This window comes from Cavia porcellus, unplaced genomic scaffold (assembly GCF_034190915.1).
Source record: "Cavia porcellus strain 051 isolate PalLab524CR breed Dunkin Hartley unplaced genomic scaffold, mCavPor4.1 scaffold_20, whole genome shotgun sequence".
In the NCBI taxonomy this organism is placed as follows: Eukaryota; Metazoa; Chordata; class Mammalia; order Rodentia; family Caviidae; genus Cavia; species Cavia porcellus.
Genome location: NW_026947503.1, coordinates 1658785 through 1685791, shown reverse-complemented (window position 1 = coordinate 1685791; position 27007 = coordinate 1658785). Strand labels below are relative to the sequence as shown.

The following is a 27007-nucleotide window of genomic DNA, read 5'->3' as shown; positions in this document are numbered from 1 at the left end:
TTGAATGTTAGACTAAGCCCAGATTTTAGAATAAGCTAAAAATTCAGTAGCATGGAAGAGGCAAAGAAGTTAATTTACAGTAGTCAAGAGTATAGAAGTGCTTTTCTTTTGGAAAATACACTTTCATGTATGTCATAGTTTTACTTCCTAAAACTTCATATAGCATATTTCAATATTTTTGTTGTGCAGTATAACAGAGAGAAAGAAAAGTATACATCATCCTCACCCAAAGTAAAGAAATATAATGTGGTCCAAAAGCCCTCTTTTTGCCTCTTCTTGATCACAGTTCTTTCCAAAAAGTTACAGTTAACCAAAAATTTATTTTTTATTTATCTAAAAAAATTTTTCATTGCAGTTTGCTTCAGCAACCTGTAGAGTTGTTTATTTACAAATATACAGTGATCTTATAATTTATTTTTAATTGACTAATTTTGTGTGTTTATGCGACATAGTGTAGTGCTTTGATATTTGTTACATGGTGAGGTATTTCTCATATGGTTAGCTTTTCCATATGCTTTTTACAAAAGAAAAAAAAGAATTTTGCCACCTACATTTGCATATATTAACCTATAATTTAGTTTTTACTGTTTTACCAGTTTATGTAATTGAAACCATGCTGAGTATATTCCCTTTTCTACCTTGTGTGTTTTGTTTAACATGACTTCCTGATCAGATTCATTTGTGTTGCCTGCATTTATTTCTTGGAATATATCATCATCTTGCGTGAACATTCTACCATGTATTTACCCTTCTTCAGTTGGCAGAGTGTAGGTTCTTCCTTTGTGTTTTCCCCTTTTTCTTTTTTGCTGTTATAAGCAGTGCTGCTATTAACATTCATAAACGTGCATTCTCCTGCATGTTAGCACCCTAGTATGTAGCAGCATGACAGATTACTTGATTGTGGCATTTGACAGGTTTACTAGATAATGCCAAATTGGTTTCAAAGTGACTGTACCATTTTAACATTCCAACATTGATGTAGAGGATATTCCACATCCTGTGCAACATAGGTAAAAACTAGTTTTTCATTAAAAAGTTGGTAGTAAGATTATAAACAATTGTGCTAATATGTATTGGCTATTTAGATTTCATCTTTTGTGAACTTTGTAAACCTTTTGTGATCTGTGTGTAGTTGTGTATTCCAAATGCCAGTTTTTTCCCAGTTCTGTTTTGCTGACATGATCAGTAGGTAACTTTGACTATTTACACTCAGTAGTGGAATTTTAAAAACAAAGTAGTCGGTTTTATCAAATTTGTAATTTTTTTCTTGTGTTGTCACTCTATATTCTGTTGTAAAAATTCTATTCCAAGGAGATGGTTTACCCTCTCGTTATATGTTAAAAACTGAGCAGTTCTTCACTTGACTATTGAAAATGATTGTTTTCCTTTGAAAGTGATTTTTCCACATAGTGTTGGGGATCAAACCTAGGGCCTTGCAAACGCTACTGTGGAGATACTCTTCCAGCCTGATTTTTTCTAATGTGGTGTGTGGTAGAGTTTTCATGTTCAGTTTCATTTTCATTTCATACTGATTATTTCAGTATGCTTTGGAGAAAAGAATCTCCCCCAGTGACATAGTGTCATCTCTGTCATGTGACAAGTGATTGTATACAAAAGGAGCCATTTGGAAGTCCTTATTTTGTTCCTTGGTCTGTTTCTTTTGATCAAATAACAAACTGTCTTAATTAATATACCTTTACAAGAAGTCAATATTTGAAATAAGACTTTATTGTGTTAAGAGTGCTTTGGCTCTTCTTGGCCATGAACCTGACAAATTTCTACTTTAGTTTTCTCTAATAAAAATTTCAATGTAGAAATATTGCACTTTTTTTGTCTGTTTGTGTTTGTTTTGATATCAGGTACACAACTCTTGATAGAGCAATTCTTACATACTTGATATTTAAAAAATATTAGTATCTTTTCTATAAGACTCATTTCCTGTCTGTTAGTTGCCAGCATAAAAGAGATACAATTTCTAAAGTGATTGATTTTATAACTTTTGGTAAATATTTTCATTATTAGTCTAGAGTAGAACTTTCTCTACATAATCATATTACATGCTTAAATAATGACAGTGTCTTTCAGTTGTTTGAATTCCTTATGCCATAGATCTCTTTTCCTTGTTACTTATCAAACATAGTTGATTTGTTGTTAAATAGAAGTAATGATAATGGAAATTCTTCTTATTCTCATTGTCAAAGGCAAAGCTTTCAACTTTCCTCAATTAAGTATGCCACACCTTTTAACATTTTAAGGAGAACTTTTCAATTCCTGTGTTGTAAAACTTGTTTTCAAAACATGAATGTAGTCTTTAATATTTTTTCTAAACTTTTAATTTTTCATATTTAACTTTTTTATTAACACATTAAAATGATAAATATTTGATTTTCTATTATTTTACTTTGTGATGTCATACAGCCTTATATTTCTGTGGAAAGACCCAACCTCATGGTATACTAGTCTTTTTTGTTACACTGGTTTGCATTTGCTTGTTTTTTTTTTTTGTGTGTGTGTGAAACTTTTCTGTTGCTTTACATGAATGACATTGACTTGTAATTTTGACTTTTCGTGGCATGCCTTTAGAGTTTAGTATCAGGATTATATATTCTCATGAAAACATTGATGAATTTCTCCTCATTTTTACTATTTTCTCTCTCATATTTCTTTTCGTATTTTTGATCCAGTAAGTTTGCCAACTTGTGTAATCTTTTAGAAGCACTCTATTGATTTTCCATATTGTGTATTTTTTCTTTTTTGGGGGGTGGGTCAGTACCGGGATGAAACTCATGACCATATGTTTGCAAGGTGGGTACTTATGCCGCTGAGCCAAATCCTCCGCCCTTATTTTTTTCCACTTATATTGCTTTCTTTTTTCCTGCCTTCCTTAGCTTCTTTGATTTATACTTTTGGTAGCTTCTTGAGATAGGTATTTAATTGATTATGTGTTAGATTTTTTCTTTTTATGAGTGTGTGTGTGTGTGTGTGTGTGTGTGTGTGTGTATACATAGAGAGAGAGAGAGAGAAAAAGAGAGAGAGACAGAGATTGATTCATGCAAATCTCCTATAAGAACAATTTTGCTTTTATCCCAGAAATGTTAGCTGTTAATTTTTTAAAGTAGTTAAATTTCCACGTAGTTTAGATTTACAGTGTTATTTTTTTTTTACTCATGATTATTCCAAAATAATACACAAGCATAGTTGTAATTTGTAATTATGTCTTTGTTCATTTTAGCTTATTTGCCTTTTTATAAGAAAATACAGCTTTTTTAGTTAAGATCTGTTGAATTTGTGAGACTCATTTTAGATTTCATTCTTTAGGCTGTATTTAAAGTCATTATGTATATGCTTGAACACACCCGAGATTATGACTGCAGTGTGCAGTGTGATTAAGTCAAGATTTCAGTCTTGCTGTTTTGTTTTCTCTTCCTACATAGACTTTTCCTTCCTTGTCTGACAGTTGCTAGCCCTAATGTTAAGTGTGCTACCAGTGTTGCAAAAAATCCTTGTGATTCTGTCCATTTTTAATATTCTATTTTTATGGCTTTACATTAAATGCATACAAAGTTCAATTGCTATCTCTTCCTGGTGAATTAACCATTTTCTCCTTATGAAATGACTCCATTTATCTTATAAAGCTTGTTGCATTAAATTCTACTTTGTTTTGTGTCAATGCAGCAGTTATATCAGCTATCTTTAACTTACTTGATATATCTTTTTATCTTTATTCTTTCAGTTTCACTGTATATTTATTTTGTGTATTGTGATTAGCATAAAGTTTGTTTCATGTACTCTAATAAAGTTTTACTGGAATATTTAGAGCACATACAATTATTCCAATGCTGTCACAGTTTTAGTTTAAATCTCTTATTTTATGTTGTCATTGTAACTTGCTATTCATTATGTTTTGCTTTTCTTGTCTCTTTATGTATTATTTATTATTTTTTACCTACTAGTTTGGAGTTTAGTTAAGAAGTCAAATAAAGTTCAGTAGTTATTCTAGAAATTTAAAAAAGTTTTAATGCAATAATGGGGATTGAACCTAGTACCTTGCACATGTTAGACAAGTCTTGTACCACTAAGTTATATCCCCAGCCCTAAAATCTTTATTCTTGACTTGTTGAAATTTAAAGATAATAACTCTTTTTACATGAAATTCTGGCCTACTTATTTTTATTTGACTTTGTATCTCTGACCTTCATATAAAGTGATTGATTCTATAACTTCTCTCAGTATTTGCTTAATACTGGTCTCTATTGAGAATGGTCTGACTTTCTTTGCTTCCTCCTTGAAAAATTGTTTTGGTGGTCTAGAATTCTAGATTATCACAATTCTTTGAATTTCTTTGGCTTTCATTCTTGACATTTAGCAGGCACTTGTAAGTATTTTGCTTTTTAATGGTCTCTTAATCAAGCTGCTTTTAGATCTTTTCTTTATCGTTGGTGTTTTATGCTTTACTTTGTGTAGATACAATTTTTGTTTTTATATAGGGCTTAGAATTTATTTGGTTCCTTGACTCTTTAGATAGGCTTAACTCATTCTAGAAAATTCTCTATCATTGTCTCTTAAGATATTGCCTCTGTATCATTCTGTCTCCTTTCCTTTATTTTATTATTGACTGTCCTTATCATAACTTTTGTTTTCTTGCTCTTTTATAATTTCTACCTTTTTTTACCTCCATGATTTATTCCAAATTATTCATGCTGGGCTGTCTTCAAAGTCACTGATTCCATTTTTGGCTATGTCTCATCAGCTATTGAACTAATTCCTTTTTTTTTCAATATTATTTTTTGTTCAAGATTCTATTTGGCTGCTTTACTACATTGATTATTTTGTTTTAGTAGTTGCCTATTCCGTGCAAATATTATTCTGATACTAGCACCATATTTTTTTGTTCAAAAAACTAAAACTTGTAAGAATACATAAAAGTATATGATAATCATGACTCCCCGTTATATTGCTTTGAAACCTTATAATGTTTTCATTCATTAGTTGCAATGGTTTTATTCTGGGTTGTTTGATTTTATTGTCTGTGATGGTATGAACAGCTATTTTAAAGAAAACAAGACATTATAATAGCTGGTGATGATTTAATATGATCTTGTTGTGAAGTCCCACCAGGCTTTTGTTCTTTTGCCTCCATTGGTTTTATCATGTATCTTACTGGATTTTATTATAGGTGATAGTATAAACAAAATTTTTTATAGACAAGGAGATAATATAGTAACCGTTGTTTGTTTTCTGTTAGTTGGTTCTGAATACCCTGTAATACGTTTATTCTCTTGAATAGTTTTACATTGTCTTGATATGTTTGATGCTACAGTATACGAGGTTATACTCAAATATTTGAAGGAAAGAGACACTATGGTAGCTACTGTTATGTTGGATTGTTTTGTGGTGAAACACTATGTTGCTTAAATTGTTCTGTTCTGACCTGTTATGTCCTCTTTTATCTTAACCTTTTTTTTAAATTAAAAAAAAACTAAAACTTATTTTTTAATTCTCAAATCCATTTTATTTCAAAGAGAAAAAAAATTCAAACCATATTAACCAGGGGGCAAAAATGGTCCATACATCGCACAGTCATCCCTAAGTCATTCACCAGAGCAAAGACAACTGCATTCTGTTGTCCAAACAATACTACCACAAACCATTCTCTTTAATGAACTCAGAGAAATCAGTAGTAGAACTACCTTAACTACACATAGATACATATACATAGACATAGACATACACAAACACATATATGTATATATATAAACATATGTCGCTTCAGTTTCTCACACTAGTGAGGCAGTATGATGTTTACACATGGTTATCTGATTTATTTCACTAATGAATATGATCTCATGTTGCATCCATTTAGCTGTAAGTCTCAAGAAGTTTATTCTTCTTTATGACTGAGTAGTATAAAAATACTGTCTCTTTTCTTATCCATTCCTCAGTGAACGGTCATTTAGGTTGTTTCCAAGATCTGTTATAAATTGTGCTGTTATAAACATGGGTGCACATATATTGCTGTAGGATGGTGTTTTTAATTCTTTTGGAAAGGTGCCCAGAAGGAGAACAGCTAGGAACTCTAGTTCTATTTTTTTGAGGAATCACCAACAGTGGAGAAAGATTCTTTTTTCTCCATAGCCCCTCCAGCATTTGTTATTGGTTGATTTGTTGATAATAGCCAATCTGTCTGAATAAGGTGGAATTTCACTGTTGTTTTAATTTGCGTCTCTCGAATGAAGAGTGATATTGAACTGTTTTTCACGTACTTATTTGCCATTTGTATTTCTTCTTCGGAGAGTGCATATTGATCTCAGATGCCCAGCTTTGGATTGGGTCTTTAAATCTGGTAGGCCTGATTTTTTTGAATTCTTTATATGTTCTTGGTAGTGATCTTTTGTCTGATGAACACCTGGCAAACATTTGCTCCCTAATTGTGGATTGTTTCTTCACTCTGTTGATAGTTTCTCTTCCTGTGCAAAAGCTTTCCACTGGGATGAGATCCCAGTTGTTGATTCTCTGTGACAGTTCCTGTGCAGTCAGGGTTTTGTTCATAAAGTCTTTGCCTACACCAGTGTCTTCAAGAGTTTTACCTATGCTATCTTCCAGCAGATTTAAGGCTTCTGTTTTAAGATTAAGATCCTTGATCCATTTCAAGTTTAGTTTAGTGCATGGTGAAAGACATAGATCCAACTTCAATCTTTAGTAGATACAGAGCCAGATTTCCCAGCACTATCTATTAAAGAGGCTATGTTTCTTTCAGTGAATGTGTTTGATACCTTTGTTAAAAATAAAGTGGCTTAATGTATCTATAATTGTTTTTGCATTTTCTAATCTGTTCTGTTGATCTTCAGGTCTATTTCTTTTCTTTCTTTCTTTTTTTTTTTTTTTCCCAGTACCACACTGTTTTTTATCACAGTAACTGTTCAGTATAATTTCAGGTCGGGGATTGTGATGCCTCTATCTTGTCTTTTGAACCAGGATTCCCTTTGCTATTCTAGGTCTCTTCTGGTTCCAGATGAATTTTAGGATTACTTTCTCTAAATATGCTATTGGAATTTTGATTGACATTGCATTGGATCTGTGTAACGGTTTTGGAAGTATGGCCATTTTCTCTGTATTGGGTCTTCCTATCCAAGAGCACGAGATAGCTCTCCAATTTTTAATATCCTCTTATATCCTTTATCAGAGTACTGTAGTTTTCAATGTAAAAGTCTTTTACATCCTTTGTTAGATTGATTCCTAGCTATTTCATTTCTTTGGATTGTATTGTGAAAGATGTTGTTTCCTTCATTTCTTTCTTAGTGAGCTTGTTATTTGTGCACAGGAAGGCTATTGACTTTTGAGTACTGACTTTGCATCCAGCTATATTGCTAAATTTTAAATTAAATCTAGTAGTCTTTTGGTAGAGTTTTTGGAATCTTCTATGTAGAGTATCATATCATCTGAAAATACTGATTGTTTTACTTCTTCTTTTCCTATCTTTATTCTTTTTCTTTCTCTTGTCTGATTGCTCCAGTTAAAGTGTCCAGGACTATGTTGAGTAAGAGTGGAGACAATGAATGTCCTTATATATTCCTGATTTTAGAAAGATAGTTTTCAGGTTTTGTCCATTTAGTATGACGTTGGCTGTTGATTTGTTCTAGATGGCTTTTATCAAATTGAGATAAACACCATCTTGAAATTTTCTGTAGAATTTTTATCATCAGTGGATGCTGGACTTTGTCAAAAGCTTTTTCTGCACCTATTGAGATGATCATATATGATTTTTGTTCTTGGCTCTGTTAATAATAGTGGATTATATATATGGATTTATGCATGTTAAACCAGCCCTACATCCCTAGAATGAATTCCACTTGACCATGGTATGTAACCTTGACGATTTGCTGCATTCTATTTGCTAGTATCTTATTATGGACTTTTGCATCTATGTTCATTAGGAAAATTGGCCTGTAGTTCTCTTAGTTGAGTCCTTCTCTGGTTTTGGTAACAGAGTAATGCTTGTTTCTAGGAATGAAATTCCTTCCCTTTCAGTTTCATTAAAGAGTTTGAGAAGTAGTGGTGTTTAAGTTTCTTGTAGAATTCAGCAGTGAACCCATCAGGGCCTGGGCTTTTCTTTGTTGATAGGTTTTTAATTACTTCTTTGATTTCATTGATTGATATTGGTTTATTTAAGATTTTTATATCTTGGTTCACCTTTGGTAATTCATATGTATCTAGGAATCTGTCCATCTCTTCGTGTTTTCCATCTTATTAGTGTACAAATTTTCAAAATAGGCAGAGATGATCTTCAAAGTGTGTTGTGATTTTCTCCTTTTCATTCTTAATTGTATGGATTGGAGTCTTTTTCCTCTTTTTGATAAGCTTCAGTAAGTGTCAGTTTTATTTAATCTTTCAAAGAACCAACTCTTTGATCCATTGATTCTTTGTATTATTTTTGTAGTCTCCAGTGCATTAATTTCTGCTTTGATCTTTATAATTTTCTTTTCGCATACAGGCTTTTGGCTTATCCTGTCTTCTTTTTCTAGAAATTTGAAGTTCACAATTAAGTTATGTATATGCACTTGCTCTGTTTTCCTGATATGGGTATTTACTGCTCTAAATTTCCCTCTTGTGACTGCTTTCATTGTGTTTCATAAGTTCCAGTATATTGTATTGTTATCATTCAACTTTAAAAACTGTCTAGTTTCTTCTTTAATTTCACATGTAACCTACTGGTTGTTTGGTGCTTTTCATTTCCATGTTTATGAAGTTCTTGTGGTTTCCTTTGGCAGAGGTTTCCATTATATTGCACTGTGATCTGATAGTGTGCATGGGATAATTTCTGTTCCTTTGCATTTACTTAAATATGTTCTATGAGCTAGGATAAGGTCTATGTCCCATGTGCAGCTGAGAAGAATGTGTATTCTGATGTTGCAGGGTGGAATACTCTGTAAACATCTACTCAGTCTATTTGTTGAAAAGTTTGTTTCAGTTCTAATACTTCATGATTGATTTTTTTTGTTTTTGTCTAGTTGATCTGCTTTGAGGTCTCCCAATATAATTGTATTAGGACTTGATTTTTCCTGTCTGTTAATAATTATTTTGTATAGTTCAGTTCCCTGGCATTTGTTGTATATTTATTTATGATTATTATTTTTTCCACTTGGATTGTTTCTTTTGCAAGGATGTGGTGACCTTCTTTATGTCTCTTTATCAGTCTTGGCTTGAAATTCACTTCATCTGCAAGTAAAAGACTACTCATGCCTTTTTCTAGGTTCTTATCATGTGAAATATTATTTTCCTCCTTTAGCTTTCAGTTTATGAATTTTTTATTTAATGTGTTTCTTACATGCAGCATGTTGTTAGATCTTGCTTTTAATCCATTCTTCCATTCTGTGTCTTTGGATTGGTGAATTGAGACCATTAACATTAATGGTTATAAGTGACGTGTATTGACTTGTCCTTGTCATGTTATTTTCCTGTTGTTGGCTCCCTCCACTCTTTTCCCCCCCTCCAATTATTTACATTTCCTGTTGGATTCCTTCTGTTGACACTCCTGTAGCTGTATTCCTTATTATCTCTTTCTAGATTGTCTTTCAGAACACTTTGCAGTGCTGGTTTCTTGGCCATAAATGTCCTCAGGTATTCTTTGTCGTGGAAGCATCTTATTTCTCCATCAATTTGGAAAGATAGTTTTGCAGGGTACATCATCCTGGGCTGAAAGTTGTTTTCTTTTAGAACTTGGAGTACTTCACTCCAAGCTCTCGACTTGAAAAGTTGTGTTGAGAAGTTAAATGTGATTCCAAAGGACTTTCCTTTATAGATGATTTGTTTCTTTTCTCTAATAACTTTTAAGATTGTATTCTTGTGTTGAGTTTCTGGAATCTTGACTATGATATGCCTGTCTGTAGTTTGTTTGTTTGTTTGGTAATTGTTAATTGGAGGTCTGTATGCCTTGTTTATCTGCATGCCAAATTTTTTTTCTCTGCCAGGAAGGTTTTCTGCCATGATGTCTGTGAACATGTTTTTAATGTCATTTGTGGTGTCTCCTACTTTTTCATTGACTGCAATCAATTTTATGTTATTTTTCTTTGTCTGATCTTGCAGCTGATGGATTGATTTCTCATGGTTTCTTGCTATTTTTAAAGAAATCTTTGTTTTCCTAGTAGCTAACTGCAAAACCTGTCTTCATTATCTGACATCCTATCCTCACATTGGCCTGGTCTATTAGAATCCTTTCAATGGAATTTAATTCTGGATATCTGCTTGAATCTGCTTTATGTATTCCATTTCTTTCTTGTGTTGAGCTTCCATAATTTTTTGTAAGCTTGTCTGTTTTTTTTTTTATCTATATCTGCTGTAATGTCACTAAGTACAGTGTGTGTTTTGGTAATCTTTATAGGTATCTGAGAGATTTTTTCTGATTTGCATTTTCAGAGACTCAAATTGTTTTGTTAATACCATTTCATAGAGGCCTGTTGGGGGGCTTTTGGATTGTCCCACCTCATTGCCCCCTCGATTTGCCTTTAGTGAATTGAATATCTGAGGTTGCATTTTTTAAAGTGTCTTCTCATATTGTTTTCTTTCTTTTTTTAGTTTAATTGCTGGGTTAATGCTTGTAAGATGCCTATGGCGGGTTGCTTTATTGTTTGCATTTAGGATCCTTTGATGATGACTATATCCAGGTGTAGCAGGTTTTTGGGTTTTGAGTGTGTTGGAAAATCTTATGTCTGTAGTTTATTGGAGATAAGTAGGTATTGCTTTTTTGACCTATTCTCTGGTTCTTCGACACTGTTCCACAGTATTTTCTGTAACCCTTATTTAATCTTAGTCGTGGAATACCAGGACCAACAGCTATTTAGCACATTTATGTCAATTTTGGCTATAGTGGTACCACTAACATGAAGCACAGCCTGGAAAATGACAAACTGAGCTCTAAACATTAATTTGCCACTTTTAACCCTATGAACTAGATTTGTGATTGTATAACAAAATGTAAAAGAAACCAGAAAATTATATATAATATACATAATCCTTAATACATGAGTTTTATGCTTGGTTAAAATTTAGAATGCATTAAGAAGAAAATAGAGAAGTGGAAGAAGAGGAAGAGATTAAGGAAGGCCTGAGGACAGAGGGGGCTCATGTCAACTTTGAGAAACTGGTGCAGAAGACTGAAGGAAAAGAGAGATGGAAGAGATAAAAGGAAGAACAAAACAGGACAGAACCACACTCACACAGAGTCTAGGAACCACATTCACACACACATAAAAATAATGAAAGACAAAAAAATAAGACAGTCCACCTCCAGGGTTCTCCCTTATTTTACTAGACAGTCTGTGGAGACAGAGTCTCAGTTTGTGCAGCTCTTTCCTAGAAAGTTCGCAGTAGCTTTTTCACCAGGTAGTGGATAATCTCAGTAGGCCTTCCAGACTCAACAGGCTCACCACCACCTGAGCAATTTTTTGCGGGTCTGAGCTTAGCTGGGAGCTGCTAGATGGAGCCAGCAGCAGTTCTTGTTGTGAGCTCACCTGGCCCATCTCCAAGATGGATTCTGGCAATTGCTTTCTCCTCCAGGAGGACTGAATCATCTGTACTCACAACCAGCCAGTGTAGTCCCTCATGTCTGCTTCTCCCTCCATTGCCAAATCTCTGTCACTGTGACTGTATGTCCACAAGTTCAAACAGTTTCTCTCATGCAGTAAGCTCCATCTCAGGGAGAAGATACCACCGGCTACTGCCTTCTTCGTTGAAGTTTTTCCGTTAACCCCCTCTGTGGGCTTCAGTTCACACTTTAGATTTAATTAGAGTCACTGAGTTACTTAGGACTTGTGTACCTGACTTCAACTCCACATGAAGGCTTATTTAGCCTATAGTTCTCCAACTTGTGGGAGAGAGGTTTTTATTTTTTATTTTTATTAGACCTCTGACCTTTTGATGTTTCTAAGCTTTTACTTTTGCTTTCTTCCTTAGGTCTGCAATTTACAAGAAAACTATATTTAATGGGGATTGCCTGAGATCTCAGGGTAGAGATTTTCTGATCACTTAACTTTCATTATTCATGCTTTCTGTTTGTGTTTAGCTGAGAAATTTCTCACTGCCTTATAAGTGCTTTATTCCTCTTAAAACTTTTAAGAAACATTTTATATAGTGTTGTGATTTTCACTAGGAACATTAGCTGAAATAAAATGGTTTGTCATCCCCCAAGATATCACAGACCTTTCCTGAATAGTTATGTAAATGAAGTTATACAAATTTAAATACAAATTTCAGAGTAAGTTCCCTGGTAATATTTTCCAAGGCAGTTTCATTGTTGATTATATTATTATTATTATTATTATTATTATTATTATTATTTTAGACAAGGTCTTGCTATACATTCAGTCTGGCCTTAAACTCACTACAGAGCCCAGGCTGACCTCAAACTCATTACAGTCCTCCTACCTTAACTAACCTCTGGAGTGCTTATCTTGTTGCTGAGACCAGAATATCCCAACACCCAAAGGAAAAAAAGGCTTTTTAGCTCACAATTTGTAGAAGTTTCAGTCAGTAATCAACTGGTTGTAAAACAAGGTAGCATGGCAGAGGCACAACCATTCATGGTAAAGGAAGATACCAAAAGCAAAAGGAGAGGAGAGAGAGACAAGCCTTCCCTCCCTTATATTGTATTCAGGCTACCCACCCTAGGACTAGTGTAGCACTCACATCCCCAGCTCCACCACTAGACAATGAACCAACCACAAACTCTAGATTAACTTGCCCCCGAAAACCCTGCTCCCTACTACCACATGAGGCTTTGGTGGGACATCCAGACACAAACCATAACACTGGGATTATAGACAAATAGCACCATGCCCAACTGCAAGTCAAAATTTTAAAGTCCCAAATATGATGTGGTTTATCTTTGAGTATGCAGGAAGCTTTCTTTTAGAAACAAAGTACAACTATAGCTTAGAAAACATGGAAAATGCAAACTTTTTGAAAAGTCACTTAATAAACTGGCATATATACTTACTATCCATCAGCAAAAGGAAGTGGAACTATTGATGTATGTCGTAACTTGAGAATTGTCTTGTTCTATTTATTCTACTATAACAAAATGCACAAGACTAGGTAGTTATGTAGAACAGAAATTTACTTTTTGCAGTTCTAGAGATTGAAAAGTCCAAGGTCAAGGAGCCAGCAGATTCATTGTCTGTTTAGGGTTCCTCTCTACTTTCAAAATGGAGCTTCTTGATGTATCCTTTGGAGGAAACAAATGCTGAGTTCTTATGGAGTGGAGGACAGAAGGGCACAAAGCAGAAATGGCATCAGTTAGCCCCCTCAGGCCCCCTGATAAGTATCCATACATGAGGACTTAGGGACTCCTCACTTTTGAAGGCTCCACCACTTATTATTGTTCCATTGGGGACCAGATTCAGCATGAAATTTTGAGAGGATCCAAACACTCAGACCGTGGTAGGCATCAAGCTGAGTGTAAAACCTTAACTGCCAAAGATTTCATGCTGTATAATTACTTCATATAGTGTTCTTGAATTTATAAAACTGTCATGACAAATAATGAATCAGTTGTTTCCATGGATAGACGCTTAAAGGATGTCACAACCTGGGGATCGTGTGAGGGTATGTCCTCAGGTAATTGATGTTAGGCTTCATGAATCTGTTCCTGGGATACTGAAACTAAAATTTTGATGAAGCTCAAATAAAATCTGAGTTTGATTTTTGTGCCAGTCAGTTCCTTGTTTTGATAGATATATGATAGCTTTTTTAGATCAAGGCTCATTCACAGAAGCGCTTTCTGTCCTATTCTTGGAACTTCTTGTGAGTTCTGAACTATTTTTAAAACTACTTTAGAAAAAGTTTTAACAATTCAAAACTATCATAATTCATGAGACTTAGTGCATGGCTTGGTGGTGGTAGCAAACCTATGGCACATGTGCAGAGCAACTGTTTGTCATTGAATGCTCTGTTACTATGTTGCCTTGCCTTTAATGTATGAGTTGTTTTTTCTAAACTAAAACCTTATTACTCAGGTTTAATTGCAGTGTTGGCACTTCGTGATGAATAAGTGGGTTTGGGGTTTCGGCACTTGGTCTCTAAATGGTTCACTATCACTGCTTAGAGGCTAAGCTCTCAGGCTCTGCTTGGTTATGGAGTAGAGTCTTAGTTTGCATTTTAAGTGCTTTGTGTTGTGTCCTCGTGCAGGACTCTTAACTTCCTAACTTGGATTTTCTTAGCTCTTTTTGCATGCAATAAAATTGTTGAACATTCCTCTCTTACGCAGTTTCACATGCTGCTCTTTCATTTAACTATGACCAACCATTTCCGAAAATAATAGATGATACAATATTTTGAAAGACAGTGTGTATGTAACTTTTAGTATAATACATTGGTATAATTATTCTATTGTTATTGTTAATATCTTTTGTGCTAAATTTATAAATTAAACTTCATTGTATATAAATAGGAAAAAGACATAACATACATAGAGTTTGGTATTAGCTATACTTTCAGGCTATCCACAGATCCCTAACATGTATTCCTCAAGTTCTACTGATATACATAAAATAACACAAAGAACATGCTTTTACTCCCTCTTACTCTTTTCTTTTGGGTCTTGTTATATTCATCTTCTTGTATCAGTCTGTGTTGGATTTTAATACATACAAAAATCACTGTGCCAATATATTAACTATCTCATTGGCCCTTTAGTTTACTTTTGGGTTTTTTATATGAAAAATATATAGATGCAATTCATAAATTAGCTGGTTATAAGTCAATAGGACAGTTTATCAGTGTGCCAAGCAGGTAGTAGAAAGCCCAAAGGCAACTTCCTTTGAGCATGTCTGGAGCATATCTGGAGCATAGGGCTCATAATGCCCTTAGGCATTTGTTCTCTATCTATGGGTATGTAACCAGCCTCACCTGGTTACATAGACAGTTTTCTCATAGAAATATTTATTCCCTTCACAATATTGCTATGAAATGTTCACCACACACCTGCATTCTTGTGTGCATGTGTTTATATATGTGTGACATATTTTGTATTCTAATAGTATGTATGTTTATACATATATTACATGTATATTCTATATTATATCAGTGTGAGTTTATGTACATATGGTATGTATATTTTGTATAACAAGAGTATGTTTTATATTTATATGTATAGAAAGAGAATGTATTCTATATAGCAATTGTATATGAATGACATGTATATTCCATATAACAGAAGAATGTGTGTTTACTTGAGGCATGTAAATTCTATATAGCAGTGTTGTTTGTGTACAGTTGATATATATATATTGTATAGCACCAGCATGTATTTACATATACATATTTTTTCTAATATTGGTATATGCAGTATGTTTTATCTTTCAGAATTATAGACTGTCTTAAATTTATTACTTTTAGCATTTTAGCACATACATACTCCAACTTTGATTTCTTCAGTTATCAGTTGTTATGGTTTATATCTCGATGTCCCCCTAAAACTTCATGGTCTCATGTGCTGGGCTTTTGGAAGCTACCATGCTGCTAGGTGTTGTCTGGTCAGAAAAATTAGGTCTCCTTCCCTGGTTCCTTCTTGGATTTTCTCTGTCTGCCATGCCCCTCTGCCTTGCTGCCCTTTCTTGGTGCTAGATGTGTATGGACTGAAATCTCTGCAAAGTGTGAGCTAACCAAAACCTCTCCTTTAAGTTGCGTGTGTTGTGTTTTCTGTGCCAGCAACATGAAAGTGATCAGTCAAGAAGCAGCTTTTGACTACTCTTATTCATAGTGAGAAATTAATATTCATTTATTTTTTTCCTTTTTTGTTATTCCTAATATTTGCTCATTCAATATAAATTTATACATTCTAATTTTGTATAGTTATTTAATAGTAAAATCTATTTGAAAAGTAAGTTTAGTGGTGCTTCTGGGTTGGCACCCATGTTTGTGTAACTGTTTGTCATATAGAGTGTTTATTTTGGGGCTCACCTTTCCCATTCTTGAGTTTCTAATTTTGGTCCAGAGTACTCTTTCAAATAGTATCCTCAGGATCAGCTGGGAAATGGAATTACATCTATCACCAAAGTTCAATCACAGTCCATTCTGCAAATTACGCAATCTTGTGCATGTGAAATCTGGTAACAATCTTGAGTGCAAGAGAAGTTCGCAAGGACTCTATCCTCTGATCAATGAAAGTATCAGCCTAAGCAGAAGCCTGCTGTTGGCATCTACTGAAAACCTGCAGCAGTTGACATTATCTCCTAACTCATTGGGTGCATCCAGTGCTCTGAACTCCACAATGCTTGGTCCTGAGTCATCCCCACTGCCTGGGAAGCCATCCAACTACTCTGCTTGTCAGTGGCTTGACTTATCTTGAACATGGATGCTCCATTTATTTTTACTAATTCATTTCAAATCCTCAATCCTCCCACAGAATAGAAATTTCATGATGTAATATAAAATTATATTTATAGGCTTTTCTATGCCTTAGAACTCAGGACTACATTTGTTTAGCCTATGTGTGTTTCGAGCTAAGTACATTTGACAACATATTGGGGGTGCCTCCACGTTTGTTGCAGTTACATTTCATATGTAGTATATATGTATATGCATGATTGATATACCTGATATACCTTCTGAATTCTGAGCTTTGCTGTCCAGTGCCTCTTTTGAATGCCTGTACAAAAATACTCCTACCACCCATCCTTTCCATCATAATTCAGGGTCTGTCTTTTCTATAGAAACTTTGCTGACAGTTAAGACCAGTAATTGCTTTTGACTTCACTGGAGTAATGTGTGGTTAACCACCTCTGTGTTTCACTGCTAGTCTTTATTATCATTATCTGCCTAGTACAAGGAACTTGAGGCCCATAAAGAGCAAATCTGAGATCATGGGGACTAGCACATGTCATGATTAGGAATCAATACAAAGCATACCTATTATCAAGCCTATAGAGTTCTGTTGTCTTTGCTTCCTCATCAGGGACATGGAAGACAGTCAGTCTTAGGAAAATTTTAGTGGGGTGAGTTAGCAGGAGTTCATGATCATTTGAATGTAGATGAAAAGGAAGCCTGGAATATTTTCTGATGTCTGACCGGAGCAATAATGAATCATGACACTTGAGATTGGGAAATTTCTCCTCATACAAGAGAAATAAATTTATTTTCATTTTGTTTGGCCAGGAAGAGGTGGAAGTGGATGTGTTATCCTCTGCTGTACGTATTTTCAAAGGTGTTTGATCTATCTAAGGGCAGATGTTCTGTAACAGCAGAACAGAGTATGAAGTTCACAAGGAGGCCTTATCTCATCCTCAAGATTCAAGTGTTGTCTTCACCTGGTCACTCTAGGCAATTGACTCAGTGAAATATCTTCATGCCATTTGTCATGGTGCCCTTATGAAGAATGGAAACTATTAGGACATGTTCAGATTAAAAGGCCTCTGTATCCATTCTGACTTAATATTTGTAGGAAAAGGTCTTGAATACTTTTGATAAAACTTCTGACTAAAATTATTTTTTCTTTTCTCAGATCAGAATTTGCATGTGAATTATTTCAGGTAGATTTGTTCCCTGAGGAGAATCATGTGAGAACTGAGCTCACCTGGCAATGATCAGTACTGAGGTTTAATTGTAACAAATTAGAGCTTAAATATAGGAGAATCCTGGGGCTTGTGGGGGTGGAGGGGTCATGGTGTTTATTTTAGGAAAATGCACTTCAGATTTATTCAGCATCCAAGTTAGCTCCATTGATACTTAGGTAGTTGTAAGATTAGTTTGTTTGGATAATAAGAACTATCTAAGGCATTCATAGGCTGTAAAACTTACCTCATACTTTCTTACTGTAGCAAAAAAGATTAATACATGTTCCTGTTCATAACATCCCTGAACACACTATTCAAAATCATTCAAGTTTTTTATTATATAGTGATAAAAGTTATAACACCTCCTAGTTTAGTTAACTATCTAAAATACAAATAACTTCCACTGTCCTGAGGTTAAGTCTATTGGTAACAGTTTCATAGTTGCTAAATCAACAATACAGTGAATTTAAAAATGTATATATCATCTACTACCATATAATCTTTTTTTCTAATCCTTAGCAAAACAACAGGCTTAGTATCTGTGTTTTTATAGAGTTAAGTAGAGATTTGAGTTTTGAGACTGTAAAATAGGGCATTTCACGTCAGAGCAATGATACTAATCACTGTGCCAATTTAACATTTGAAATTTGAGCATGGTAGACATTTTTAATATTAAAAGCCAAATTACTTCTGAGCAGTTGATCAGATACATATTATGAATCGTGGTTGATGTGAATTAGCTACTGTTTGTGAAGTATTATTGTCTTAGTTGAGGAAAGATATACTTTATTCAGTGGAAAATGGTTTTCGCTGGTAAACTGAATTTGTGTTTTGTGATCATTATTTTTACTATAACCTCAGAAGATTCTCTTTCTCCTCTTTTCTATTAGTAGCTTTGTACAGTCTTTGAAGAGTATGTGTATTCAACCTAAAATGCCCTAGTAGTAATTATTTATGATACAATATTCCACAAAATAGTACATTCCTGCAACTCTGGAACAACAGAAATTGTTGTAGTAAACTATAAATTGCTCATGAAGAAGAAATATGGAGATGGTTCTTTGGTATCCACGACCCGAGCCCAGTGGCAGGTGCTACGCTTTTGCAGGCTGACATTTTCGAGAATAATGTGAGTAGAATCCAAAAGAACACAACACATAGAGAAACTGTAATATTTTTCCAAAGTACAGATCTTTGAGCCACTGGCTCAGAGCTATGAAAAGCCTGGTGTCCAGCCCCTGCCACGCCTCTCCTCTGCTGTTTTTACTCACTGGCTGCCTCACCTGCCTTTGTGTATCCCAGTTAGGTATGTTTCTGTGATCCAGGCAACCTGTGGCTTTTATTTTTCTAATTCCTTGTGACTCCTTCAAAGCACAATCTATGTAAAAATTGTCTCTTTTTCCTTTTTCAGCTCTCCTTTATCTTAAACCCATATTCAGCAGTCTTGTGCCTTCACAGCTTTTAGCAGGGACATTGCTCATGTTTCTTGAACCTTTCTTACATTGCAGAACTGTGCTCAGGTACAAAAATTGACTTCTCACAACTGATGGAGAAGTTTCATGTAACACAGATACAATGTAGACACCAAAGAACAGAGATTTGGGAGATATATATATACATTCTGAGTTGAGGATTCACGACCTGGACTAACAAGCCCGGGATGCCAAAAGGCCACTGGCCCTTGCGATAGTATCATATTGAATCATCTTTACTTCATGTTTATGTATTTCATTAGTTTGTTTCACTATTCTGACAAAATTACAAGTAACCTAAAGATGATGAGATATTGACTTGAAAGGTATATACATTATCACAGATTTTCCTTCTGCTAGTATACAGAGTTCATATGATTTTTAAAGTAAACTTATGGATAGATGAATTAAATTATTGTTTAATGTTCTTCAACTTATAGATTTTCTTTACTGACTGATCCCTAAGGTCATTTTTCAAGTGTGTGTTTATTAATAGGTCAAACCACTTCCATTTTGTGGGTCAGAATTGGTTGGCTCTTAGCATTATCACTCCATGATTTAGGTACATCCTGTCAGTTGTTTTCTTGATAGAGTTAAATTAGAATTTAACCTATTTGGTTGCTAAATGGGAAGAGCTGATCTGTTATGGTGCAATTTTAGTGTACTTCTTACATAGTTACTTTTTAATGAAGGTCTAGAAGGCCCACTGAGAGGTCACCTATTCCAGTCCCATACTTCCAGTCAGAATTGTCCTGGGTATGGCGTACCATTGTGGATGTTTAAAATTGCACTCTTAGAGAGCAGCTTTAAAATGCACAATATTTAAAATAACCAGGAACTGAGAGCATAATAACACATTCCTTTGCATTGGTCCTCTCATGGCTTGTTCTTCTGGGTTTTTTTCAGTTTAGTACCTGGAACACAGGAGACATTCAGTTAATAATGATACTACAAGTGGATAAAGATCTCTTGCACATATTTGTTTGCAGTAGTCACTACTTATGTGTACTGGGATATAATACTGTAGCTGACTTACATGTCCACAAATTCATTTATTTTAAAGTCTGAAATGTATTATTTACTTCCCTGAAAATTAAAGAATACATGTAAATATGTTCACATGTAACCATAAGCATGAACGTAGCTACATATCTTATTATCTTATAGCTTTCTTATGTTTCCACTATGATGATTTTACTTGGCAGTTTGCGTGTAAACTTGGATATGGGCAAGGCAGCATATGGATGGATGATCATGAAAGATGAGAATATTCCTGGTACAGTTGTTCGGACCAGCACCATACCAGAGGAACTGGGGCGCCTCGTGTACTTACTGACAGACAAAACAGGTACTGTTCACAGTCTATATTTACTATTGAATGCACCAGATAACATCAAATCAAAAATAATCCTGGTCATGCATGGATGCATGTGTGTAGATATATATATTTGTGGGAGTTAATAATAGAATGTCAAATTCATATTTAGAATTTTCCAGACTGTACCTTGGATACACCTATTGATACAACTTAATCTTCCTCACTTAATAGGTAGAATATTCTTAGGGCTAGTGAAATTTTAAGTAAGTTCTTGGGCCTTTAAGTGCCGTTTCTCTACTGTGAATTTTCCACAGTCTTACAGGTTTTTTTCCAACTGCTTTTATAATATCTCTCTGGTAGCTTCTTTTTTTTTTTTTTAATTTAAGGAGAAAAAAAAAGAACAAAAAGGGTACAAGTAATACAAAATTTAAAAAATAAACAGTAAGAAATGACTAGTTAATAGATTACATATTCTCATCTTAGAAATAGTTGCACAAGTTGCAAAATTAAAGCATATAAAGTAGACTTTCAAACAGTGAGAGTGCAAACAGTTTTGTTCAATGATCCAAAAAAACTCAATAATATGGTTATCCATCCTACACACTCAAACATATATGCAGTTATAACCTTTAGAGCACCTTCTTTTCTTTTCTTTCCTACAATGACAATTACACATTTTGGGTTTTATTACTCCCACAGTACTTATTACTTTTTTTGAAGAGAGTAAAACCAAATGCGACATATCAGAACAGAGTCAGTCAAATCAAAAGGATGGACATAATAGATAATATAAAAACAAAATACAAGGTGATCAACAATGGTTACCATACTGCCTCTTGCTATCTGAAGAAGAATTGCCTATATCATCAGTTATAATAAAATTGAACAAAACAGTAAAGAATACAACCAAAACATTGGAGACATTACAGGACTTTAAAAGAAGATAAAGTCAACCAGAATGGGTGTCTTAATGAATCTTATTGTCTTCACAGTTGTTGCCTATACTTTCGAACTTGGTATTATCAAGGAAAGCAGAATAGGGGAAAATCATTCAATGCAAGATGGTGAGGGCTATACAGGGTTTCAAATCAAGTTAAGTTAATAGGAAATCAAAGTAGGTTACTATAATGTATCCTGCTACTTTTTATTTATTTTTCCTTTAGTTAAAAAGATAAAAATAAAAAAGTAACTAATTTTAAAAAGGGGGGGGGATTGAGATAAAAGAGGGCATAATAACAGAACAGCACAGGTCAAAACATAACCATTTAAGCAAAATAGTATTTCACCTCAAGATATCCTGACATAAAAGTAGTTAACATAGTGACTCTTTCCTTGAAATTTTGAATATAACTTTGTATACTGTAGCACCAAACATATCAAGACACTGTAAAACCATTCAAGAGAATGACATTCTTACAGGGTATTTAGAACCAGCTAACAGAAAATGAACAATGGTTTCTGTATAATCTCCTTGTCTATAAAAGTTTTTGCTTATATTATCACATATAATAAAATCCAATAAGATACAACCTGTTAAGACCGATGGAGACAGAAGAATACAATAAGAAAAGAATAAGCTTCATGGGACTTCAAACCAAGATGATACTAAATCAGCACTAGCTATTATGATGTCTTGTTTTCTCCAAAATAGCTGTTCCTACCATCCAACCTTCTCTGCCTCATTTCTGTTGAGCTCTTTTTCTGTCATTAATTGTCAGTTTGTCTTCTTCATTTCGCTTTCTGCTTCATTCATGGTTCCATTCATGGTGGCCTCTCTCCCACTGTTTCTGGAATCTTGGTATTTTCCTTTTTTTAGAATATCCTAGAGTATTCTCTGTAGAGTTGAATTGGTGGTTGCAAATTTCCCTAGTTCCTCTTTATCCTGGAAGCACCTTGTTTTTCCATCAATTTCTAGGGACAGTTGTGCAGGAAGTATCAATCTTGACTGGAGGTTATTATCTTTCAAAACTTGAATTATTTCCCCCCATGCTCTTCGTGATTTGATGGTTTGTGCTGAGAAGTCTGCTGTAATTCTGATGGCTGTTCCCTTGTAAGTGATCTGTTTCTTGTCTCTGACAGCTTTTAATGTTCTGTTCTTTTACTGGGTTTCTGGAATTTTGATTATTATATGCCTAGGTTTAGCTCTGTTTCGGTTGTAGGTGGCTGGGGTCCTGTATGCCTCATACATCTGAGTATCTTTACCTTTTGCTAAATTAGGGAAATTCTCCTGGATTATTTCTGTGAATAGCTTTTGTAGTCCATTTGTTGTGTCTCTACTTCTTTTATGTTCTTAATTCTTAAGTTATAAATCCTCTTATCTTCTAGCCTTTGTATTGTTGCTGTTTGTTTTCTTGTTATTTTTAAGAAGTTTTCCCTTTCATGCTCCCACATTACAAATCTGTCCTCCAGTTCAGATAATCTATCCTTACTTTCTTTCAAGCTGTTATGCCAGCTTTCAATAGAGTTTTTAGTTTCCTGGTAATCTCTTTGAACCTGCTTCACGTATTCTATGTTTTCTCTATTTTCTCCATCGAACAATTCTCCCCTTTTTTTCTGTTCTTCCATTCCACCATCTGTTTTTTCTTGGGCGGTGCTTAGCATTTCTCTAACTATTCCACTTATATCTTGCTTTAGGTCGTTAATGACTTCATTCCTAAACTCGTCTATGAGGCTCTGGAGATACCGCTTTATGTCTATTGGTGCCATGTCTGATATTGCATGTTTCTCAGAATTGGGGGCTGAGGACTCTTTGTTGTTGCTCCCTTTTCCCATATTTTTTGTTCCTGCCATACAAGCGTATATAGGAGATCCAGTTTCTTTCTTTGTGGGTTATAGTTTGTTTGAATCGCGCCAGCTAGATGTTCTCGCCCACTGCAGTGTACTAGGGAGACACAGACCTGGACAGCCTATGCCCAGCCTATCCTGGGCAGTGCTATCTCCTATGCCCGCCCCTCCAGGTCAACCTACCAAAGGCTTCACTGCTAGGGTGCACCTCCAGGCGCTGGGACCTGGTTTGGGCTAGCCTACTGGGTCTTAAGTCAGCGGCGTCACCCAGGCCAGGCACTCCCCACCAATCCTGCTTGAGAGGGGAATATTCCACTAAGGATACTGCAGCGTCCTGTTCCGGCTAGTCTGCCCGGTCCCAATATGTCCTTTGCTGAAGCCTCCTACTCTGTGGAATGGTCTCCAATCCACTCACTCACCGCAGGTCAATGCATGGCTCCCAGTCAGTCCCGCTCTCAACTCCATTCACCGCTTCCCACTCTCAGAACTTTCGCACCTCTCTCCTTGCCGCCATTTGGGATGCAGCAGCTGCTGCCGGAAATTCAAATCATGGCTTCCAGTGGCGCGGGCTCCAGCTTCCGCACTGAGACCTTACCTGTTGCTGTTATAACATCAGGATTGTGTTTCCAGTTGGCTTCTCTTAGTTTAGCTCATTCCTGGGTCGGCAGGGTATAACTCCCCTTGCTTAGGACTTTTCGCCCGGCACCGTTCCTGGATTTTAAGTGTGGTTTCTCAGAGAGCCCCCGAAGCTGCTGCCCTCTATCCACCATGTTCTCCCGGAAGTCCCCTATGATAGCTTCTTAACAACCAAAAATACATGTTATTTAGTATAGACTGACACTTGTGAGTATAAGAAAATAATAAAATATGTGAATTGGCATTTTAACAGTAATAGTCGCCTAATGATTTCACTACAAACTGTTTGTTTGACTCCATGGCACTGTCCCCAAAATTTTGTTTACTCTTATTTCAGACTTTTTTCTTTTTTCATCACTTTTCCTGTTCATAATGTGCCATATAAAAGACAATAAATAGACTTTGCCATAAGTTTTCTGTAATAAAACCACATACAGGTTAATATTTCCCAAGTTACTGATTCATGATTTAAATTCCTAGTAATTATTATTGAACTATAGATAAAAACAATAGCATGATAATATATGGCTCAGAATTCAACATTGAATTCAATAGTTAACATTAGAAAAATTCTCACTGTAGCAGGGCTTGGCAGAGGGGCATAGCAGAGGAAAGGAGAAACTGGGAAAGAAGGTATGCCCTTCAGGTAATGCCCTTCTGTGACCCTCTTCTCAGCAACTTAGACCCTAACAAGTCAGCTATATCACCCACTATGATAGTTACCTTTGAGAAGCCCCGTCTATGAGCACGTAGGCCTTTGGGGAACATTCTCCAGGCAAACCCTAACACCAAGATAAGGTGAGACATGTACATTGTTTTGGCTTCCCTAATGACTAAAGATGCTGAACATTTTTTTATATACTATTGGTGCCCTTGCTTGATCATTCAGTCTGTCTGTGTATTTCTTTTCAGAAGTGCCTGTTCAGTTCATTTACCTTATATTTTGATTAGGTTATTTGGAGGTTTTTTTTCTTTTCTTTCCTTTTCTTTTGAGTACCTCATATGTTCCAGATAATAGTCCTCTATCAAAAGAGTAGCAACTAAGAACTTTCTCTCATTGTGTAGGTTGGTTTTTTTGTCTGTTGATTATATCATGTTCTAGGCAAACCTTTTAATTTAATGTAATCACATTCCTTGATTCTTGATACTATTTCCTGTCATCTGTTGTATTCCGCTGATCTCCATGTCTGTTTTGGTGCCTATTCCATGTTGTTTTTATTACTATAATTTAAAGAGTTTTTCTAGTTCTGTGAAGAATGTTGTCAGTTTTTAATAAGGATTATATTAAAATTGGCAGGTCATTTTTGATAATGCTGTCATTTTCATGATGTCAGTTCTTCTGATTCAAGATCAAAGGATGCCTTTTCATTTCCTGTGTTTCTCAAGTTCTTTCATCAGAATTGTGTCATTTTCATTGTAAAAGTCTTTATCTTCCTATTTTTGAAGCTGTTGTGAATGGAACCGTCTTTCTTGGTAGATTCATTATTGGTGTGTATGACCGATACTGATTTTCATGTTTTGAGTTTATATCCTGCCACTTTGCTGAATTTATTTATCAGATCTAAAAGTTTTCTGGTACTTTTGAGTCTTCTGTATAAGGAATCATAAATAGGGGTACTTTTACTTTTTTCGCTTTCATCTTTATTTCTTTTTCTTGCTTGATTTCTCTGACTAAAGATTTGGGTGCTGTATTGAGTAGTAGTAATAAAAGTGGGTACCTTTCTTTCTTTATGAAATTAGAGAAAGTGATTTCAGTTTTTCTCCAGTCAGTATGACATTGGCTATGGCTTTGTCATATATAGATTTTTTTTAGTTTAAGGTTCTTCTAAATTTTTAGTGTGAAAGAATGTTGGATTTTGTGAAGGTTTTTTCTTCATCTGTTAGAAATGACCATATGTCTGGCTGGAGATAGAGCTCAATGGCAAAATGCCTGCCTGGAAAGCATGAAATCATGAGTTTAATTCCCAGTATGAGAAAGAAAAGAAAGGAAGAAAGAAATGGGTGGTTTGAATCCTTGATTCTGTTTTTGTGAGGTATTATGAGGGACCTCTGCAGTGAGTCTCCAGTCTCTGGCCAGGTGTTATAATATACCACCCAGAGCGGGAGGGACAGTACAGCAGAGATCTGGGATGACTAGTTTTTCATGAAGAAGAAAAGGCCAGGAAGCAGCCAAAAGCTTGACATTTATTGAGGGTTATTAAGAAAGAGATCTGAGGAGGGGATTATGGAATGACTTACGCTATACTTTGAAGTATCTTGCCCTGGAGTAACTTTTAATCTTTGTGCTTTCAGGTTTAATCTTAGTGGAGAGAAATGGCTCACTCATAAAGAGATAATGGGAAATCTCAACAGGGAAATATGGATAATCCCAAGCCTCCTTTTATCCCTTTGGAAAGTATGCAGAATTAGCCATTGTGAGTTTGTGGTCCCCAACAGGGTATTATTTTTCTTTAGTTCTTTTTGCCTGATTGCTCTAGTATTTGGTTTTTTTGTTGTTGTTGTTGTTGTTGGTTTTTTTTGTCTTTTTCCTTCCTTTTTTACCAGTACCGGTGATCAAACTCACAACTGCCTGCTTACAAAGCAGGCGCTTATGCCACTGAGCTAAATCCCCAGTCCCCTGATTGCTCTAGTTTTCAGGTACAACACGGACTAGGAGTAGTAAGGAAAGACACTTTTTGTTTTTTCCCTATTGTATAGAAAATTCTTTCAATTTTTCCCCATTTAATATGATGCTGGTTGTCAATTTGTCATATATGACTTATATCAATTTGAGGTAATAGCTTTCTATGCCTGTTTTCTTCAGAGGTTGTTACAAGTTTTGTCTACTTGTCCACCCAAAGCCTCATACACTCTAATATTTGGAGTTTTTAAGAAGTAATTGGATTATGGGTGTGTGATACTCATCAGTGAATTAGTCCACTGATGAGTTTATAGATAAATATGATGTTGGTGATAAAGCCTAGTTCACTGGGCATATAGTCTGGAAGGGTCAATCTCCTTCCCTTTTCTCTTGATCTGTCACTTCCTCTAGCCAGCGTGCCATAAGATGTCTCTCCTCCTTGCTATGTCTCTCTGTCATGCTACCCTGCCTTGGAGCCATACTCCTATGAACTGCATCCTCTACAAACTGAGCCAAAATAAACCTCTCCTCCTATAATTTCTTTTTTTTTTTTTTTTTTTTTTGGCTTTTTTCCTTTTTATCGGTACCGGGGATTGAACTCACGACTGCCTGCTTGCAAGGCAGGCGCTTA

At 35.1% G+C, this 27007-nt stretch overlaps 1 protein-coding gene across 6 annotated transcripts in view; it reads left to right on the top strand.

Moving 5' to 3' along the window:
* Positions 1 to 27007, top strand: part of Atp9b (ATPase phospholipid transporting 9B (putative)) — a 351973-nt gene that overhangs the window by 217396 nt on the left and 107570 nt on the right. For all 6 annotated transcript variants that reach the window (XM_063231400.1, XM_003463321.5, XM_003463322.5 and 3 more), the window contains one exon: positions 20224 to 20366. In XM_063231400.1, coding sequence (XP_063087470.1) covers positions 20224 to 20366 — 143 coding nt within the window. The remainder of the gene's footprint in view (positions 1 to 20223; positions 20367 to 27007) is intronic.